We start from the raw sequence: 5,131 nt of genomic DNA on the forward strand, positions 1-5,131 counted from the left end.
CGAGTGAATATTATGAAAAAGAACGTTTGGTTATCTAACATAACCCCAGTTCTTAGAATAATATGAGCGAGGTGTCTCGCCAGACGACCTTTCTTGCAGGGCGGTGAGAAGAGGTTTGCTTGTTCAATTGAAGTGCCGTGATCCGCACACGCTTTAGTAGTCGGAGCTACGGGGCGTGGCGTATGACGGGCACTTCCACCGGCCAATCAGGATTGGCAGATTGAGATAGATGCTTCTATCAGGGCTGCAGGAGGCTGCATCCCATAGCGAGACACCTCGCTCATATTATTCTAAGAACTGGGGTTATGTTAGATAACCAAACGTTATCTGTTAAAAATAAACAGAGAAGATTCTGAAAATGTTCATTACTTATAAAATGAAATTTTCTCCTCCACTGTCACTATATACATGCTCATGCTACATAATAAACATAATGCAACAAAATGTCTATTGTTGCTACATGCTCATCTAGGAGGAACAAATCCTGCAATTTCAAGTACTGGATACGGGATTTCCTGAGATAGAAGCCTTAAAGCAATCAGTCTGTATGATTTGACTCAAATGTCTATAAAGCACCTTGAAATGACAGGAGCTGTTAATTGGGGTATAATATATATATATATATATATATATATATATATATATATATATATATATATATATAAGTAAAATTAACTGTAATCCTGATTCCCCATAAACATACCACAGTTCTCAAAATTTTCAATTTCTTTTAATAATCTTTTTTTTGTGAAATCTACATGGACACATGTTATTATTAATTTATTACTGTACCTTTTTTAGTGCGAATGAAGAACACCAAAACACCGATAATAATAATTAGCAATAAAATGCCAATAATTATACCAGCCATATTTCCGGAATTGCTCTCTGTAAATGTGAGGAGGAAAACAGAGTTCAGTCAATATAAAAAAAAACAACAACAGCGTTGTAGAAAGAGTTCATAAATACTAAAACTTAACATTCAAAAAACTATAATTCAAACTTATATTACAATATTTAAAAAAAATACCTCAATTAAATATTTTATTTGCTTTTATGTAGCAGTTCAGTCTTTACTAAGCCCTCTAAAGACTTAACGTTTCCAAAAGGAAAGGCTGATGTCTTACCAGGGTAGCAGTCCTTTGCCTGAAACACTGCAGATTCTTTAGAAAGTGGGTTGCTTACAGTACAATTGTAGATGTGATCATCATTAACATCTCCGAGGGATATTATTATCTCTGGTACATGGTGTGAGTTTGTTGCAGAGCTCCACTGAAATGTCAATAAAGACTGAGGATCATGGGATTTTGAAGAGCATGTCAAAGTGGCCTTGCTCCCAGATTTATCAGGACTGGTTGCATTTATTATTTTGCAGGATATTTCAGGCTTGGCCACTTTATCTAAAATATCACAAAAAATAAAACAAGCCATCAGAGAAAAATGCATTATCATTTTAATTATACAAATTGTGTAACTAAAAAAATAGGAACTACATGTGAATTATTTAATTTATAAAAAATTATCTGAAGTACTTTCATCAACTTAACAGTAATCTAAAAACATTTTGAGACACTGAATTAAACACCGTCTTCCCCTTTTAAATTTGGCAACCAACATTTTCGGATCAAAGGTTGATTGCAGGTAACTTATTGATAGATAAAACTCCTTTTTATATCTGGACAGTCTGTGGGGAGTGGTAGAGTAATTTAATGTGGCACTATTGTAGCAACCAAACAACAAAAATATTATCTAAGGTCTAAATGACTGTAAAAATTAGGAATGAACAATATTACAAAACAAAACCCTTACAATGTTACTATACTGTGATACCATTACTATTACCCAACATATTCCTCTCGCCTTTTCTTCTGGTTTCTGTCATCCTTATCTGTATCTTATCTTCCTAAGCTTTAGGATCCCCACAACTGATAGCATTCACTTAGATCGATATTAGTAGTGTGGATAATAGAGGGTAAAAAGTCCTCTCAAATGGGCAAGTACAATATTGGATAGGAGCTTACATTTATCACACCTGAACATTTAAATCATGCCAAAAAATTAAAAGTGAAATTACATTTTGCAGTAAATCATAGGTTACAAATTTATTTAACTTAATTGTAGGATACAAATCATTTACATGGGGCAGCCACACGTTTTCAGTGTCATGAAACTGCCCCATAAGCCATGTAACATCCTCACACAAGTTTAAGGGCATTAAGATTAAATTGCAAGACGTTTTGTGTGTTATTCTGTGATTAAAGTAATTTCATTCACATGTCTGCAAGCCTAGAGTGTACAGAAACCAAATTTTTTATTTAAGTTTTAAGACTTAAGGATGATTTATAGTCACAAACAAGGTTTTCTGCGTGTGTGTCACAGTGAATGCATATGTGGCTCCTTACCTGCTGCAGACACTCTGCTGCACCTCTCCAAAATTGTAGGCGACAGCAGAAAGTGCCGCAAACAGGAGGCCCGTGATTGGTCAAATCTACATCCGCTCTACACGGTGCATATTTCCTGTTTAGTACCTTACGGGCTTGTTTTGTTTGTATGACCGCCATTGTGGAAAACGACTCGTGAAGTTTGACCAGCTAGAAGAGCGAGGTGCACAAGAACGCTGGGACCCTTTTTCCTCCTGGATCTCTGCTCTTTTTCGCCCTCATGTCCCTCCGTTGAAGCACAAACTTGCCCCCACATCCTCACCGCCTCGGCCGCATCTTGACCCAAAGCTAGTTCGGGATTGTCCCTCTTGCATTGTGGTTTGGAATAACATAGCGCAGACCATGCTTAAAACTTGGGCATAAATCAAAAATATCTGCGACAGCTCACTGCGACACACTGCTGGAAGGAGTATAACCAGCCCTTTACCATAGTTTTACAAGCATTCAAATGATTGAATCTGCTTTAACCCAAAATCATGGTTCCTTTAGAAACACAGTAAATTCAGTGTCCATATAAACAATGCTGTCAGAAGTTATTGTTAGAAAGGTTAAAAAGGGCAAAAAAGAAGAACTTACCAATGACTTCCAGTTGATACTGTTTGCGGTCCAGTTTGTTGTTAATGTAAGTCTCCAGCTCATACAGTCCACTGTCTTCATATCTGAGGTTGCTTATGGTTAGATCTGCAGAATGCCAGTCAAGAGTGACTCGGTGTTCATATGACCCAAAGGCTTTCTGCTCGCTGCCATCAAACTCCACTACTTTATTTCCATCATGCTTCCACAATATTTCATTAGGTGGTTCTCTGATGTCAGTAACAAAGCTGACCGTTTGCCCCTGCAGTAAATATTTTGGTGTCTGTCCAGCAACTAAAAAGAAATTGTGAGAGAAGGCAAAGAAATGTAAAAAGTTGTATATATAAAACAATGCTTTGTTCAGGAATTTCAGCAAAATATACTTCTGTCTGAGATATGTTAATTCAAACTTTATCAAGAACTCTTGTAATACTAATGTAATAGTTTAACAGATTTGTATTCTTTAAAAATATTATGGGATCAATGTAACTTCAAAATTTTAAAACACTATGCACTTGATCCAGTTATCTCTTAATCAAAACATGTCACATAGGCTCTAATTATAACTTACATTATTAACAGCTTGCAAACATTCATGAGGAAATGATTACTTTTATTTGATATTAAAGGACTTTATCTTTAAAGTGTATGAAGGTACAAAAAAAAAAAAATCACAAAAAAAACTTCTAAAAGGCGCATTTAGTTTGCTTTGAACATTTTTTTTTTATCCAATAAAAAATATTCCCAAAGAGAAATTAGATGCTGCTGTTACTGATCAGTTCTTCCTGTTCTTCATCAGCTTTATATAAAGTTTTGATGACATGATATTGACATTTTCTAGAATTGTATGTAGTCCAATATGTTAAGACCAAAGTTAATGTTATAGTTTCAAGGGTGCCTTAATAAAATAGCTTTTATCAAAAAACTGCTTCTATTGAGAGGACTCTAGTGCTGCTTAGTGAATAAGGGGAGAAAACATGACTGATGTACACAGGGAACAACAGAGGTGGAACAGTGAGTTTGTTATGAAACCCTGCTGAAGTTTTCATGGATTAAGATTAAACTATGCCTTTGCATTGAAGCTTTTTGCTTCAACCGCAATAAGGATGGCATCAGTTCATTTAAGTAGCCAAGGATCTTGAGCTGCTTTGAAAGTAAGTTTAGTTGGTCAGATGTTATAGGAAGAAACGTGGAGCACTCCATGCGTGTCTTCTCTGCTTGGAACATTTTGAGATGTATGTTTTTTTATTTTATTTTATTTTTTCCCTCATTAAAAAGAGTTTCTTGGTTGTTCAGTAAAACACTAACACCAACATGAGCTACTCCAACCCCCCAGGGGGGAGAGAGAGAAAAAAGTTCCAGCTTTATAGCCATGCTGTGATGATTTTAGGGTAAGGGAAATTTTAACGATAGTCAGTGAAGAGCTGGAGGCTGATGTGGAGGTTAAATAGGAGATTACTACTGTCTGATATTATGACCCAAAGCTAATTGTTATGAGCTTCTGTAATACCGAAGTCAGAACCTAACTTCATTATAATAGAGACCAAAATAGGGAACAAAATGCAGAACAAAAAAATATAGTTACACTGACTTAATTAGTTTTATTTTGTTTTCATCAAGACACCTGGACAGCTTTGATGAGCTCCGATAGCTCAGTGTGACAAACAGTTGATCCCAGGCTGTTCTCTACATCCAGTCTGTTCCTCTGCTTGGTTTAGGATGTGTGTCAAAGCTGAAGGTGAACTCAAACATATATGAAATACTTACTTTTTGGTTGATAAAAGCTTGTTTAATTTTTTTGTTGGGTCCTCTGAAAGAAGAATAGATTAGAGCCCTATTTCATTTCACTACTTAAGACAGTGGTTCCCAAAGTGTGGGGCAAGAAAAAAAAAAAAAAAAAAAAAAAAAAAACAGCGCTTGCTTGACTGGGGGGGTGATGGGGGGTCGTGGAAATTTTATTGTAATCCAAAGGGGGGCCCAGAAGAAAATCTTTGGGAACCACTGACTTAAGAAATACAATATTTTAATGTACCCCTTGCAATGCACTTATGGACCACTAGGGGTACACATACCCCCTTTTGGGAACCACTGAGCTAGAGGTCTGTCTGTTTTGGAAG

The 5,131-nt window shown here is 36.1% G+C and overlaps 1 protein-coding gene across 1 annotated transcript in view; it reads right to left on the minus strand.

Moving 5' to 3' along the window:
- Positions 1 to 153: 153 nt before the first annotated feature.
- slamf1 (signaling lymphocytic activation molecule family member 1) overlaps positions 154 to 5,131 on the minus strand; it is a 7,735-nt gene continuing 2,757 nt past the window's right edge. Inside the window, exons 2-4 of the mRNA XM_015400474.1 lie at positions 3,018 to 3,308; positions 1,128 to 1,400; positions 154 to 254 (exon numbers count right to left, since the gene is read on the minus strand). Coding sequence (XP_015255960.1) covers positions 154 to 254; positions 1,128 to 1,400; positions 3,018 to 3,308 — 665 coding nt within the window. The remainder of the gene's footprint in view (positions 255 to 1,127; positions 1,401 to 3,017; positions 3,309 to 5,131) is intronic.

This window comes from Cyprinodon variegatus, unplaced genomic scaffold, assembly GCF_000732505.1.
Source record: "Cyprinodon variegatus isolate N-32 unplaced genomic scaffold, C_variegatus-1.0 Scaffold1109, whole genome shotgun sequence".
NCBI classification, from domain to species: Eukaryota; Metazoa; Chordata; class Actinopteri; order Cyprinodontiformes; family Cyprinodontidae; genus Cyprinodon; species Cyprinodon variegatus.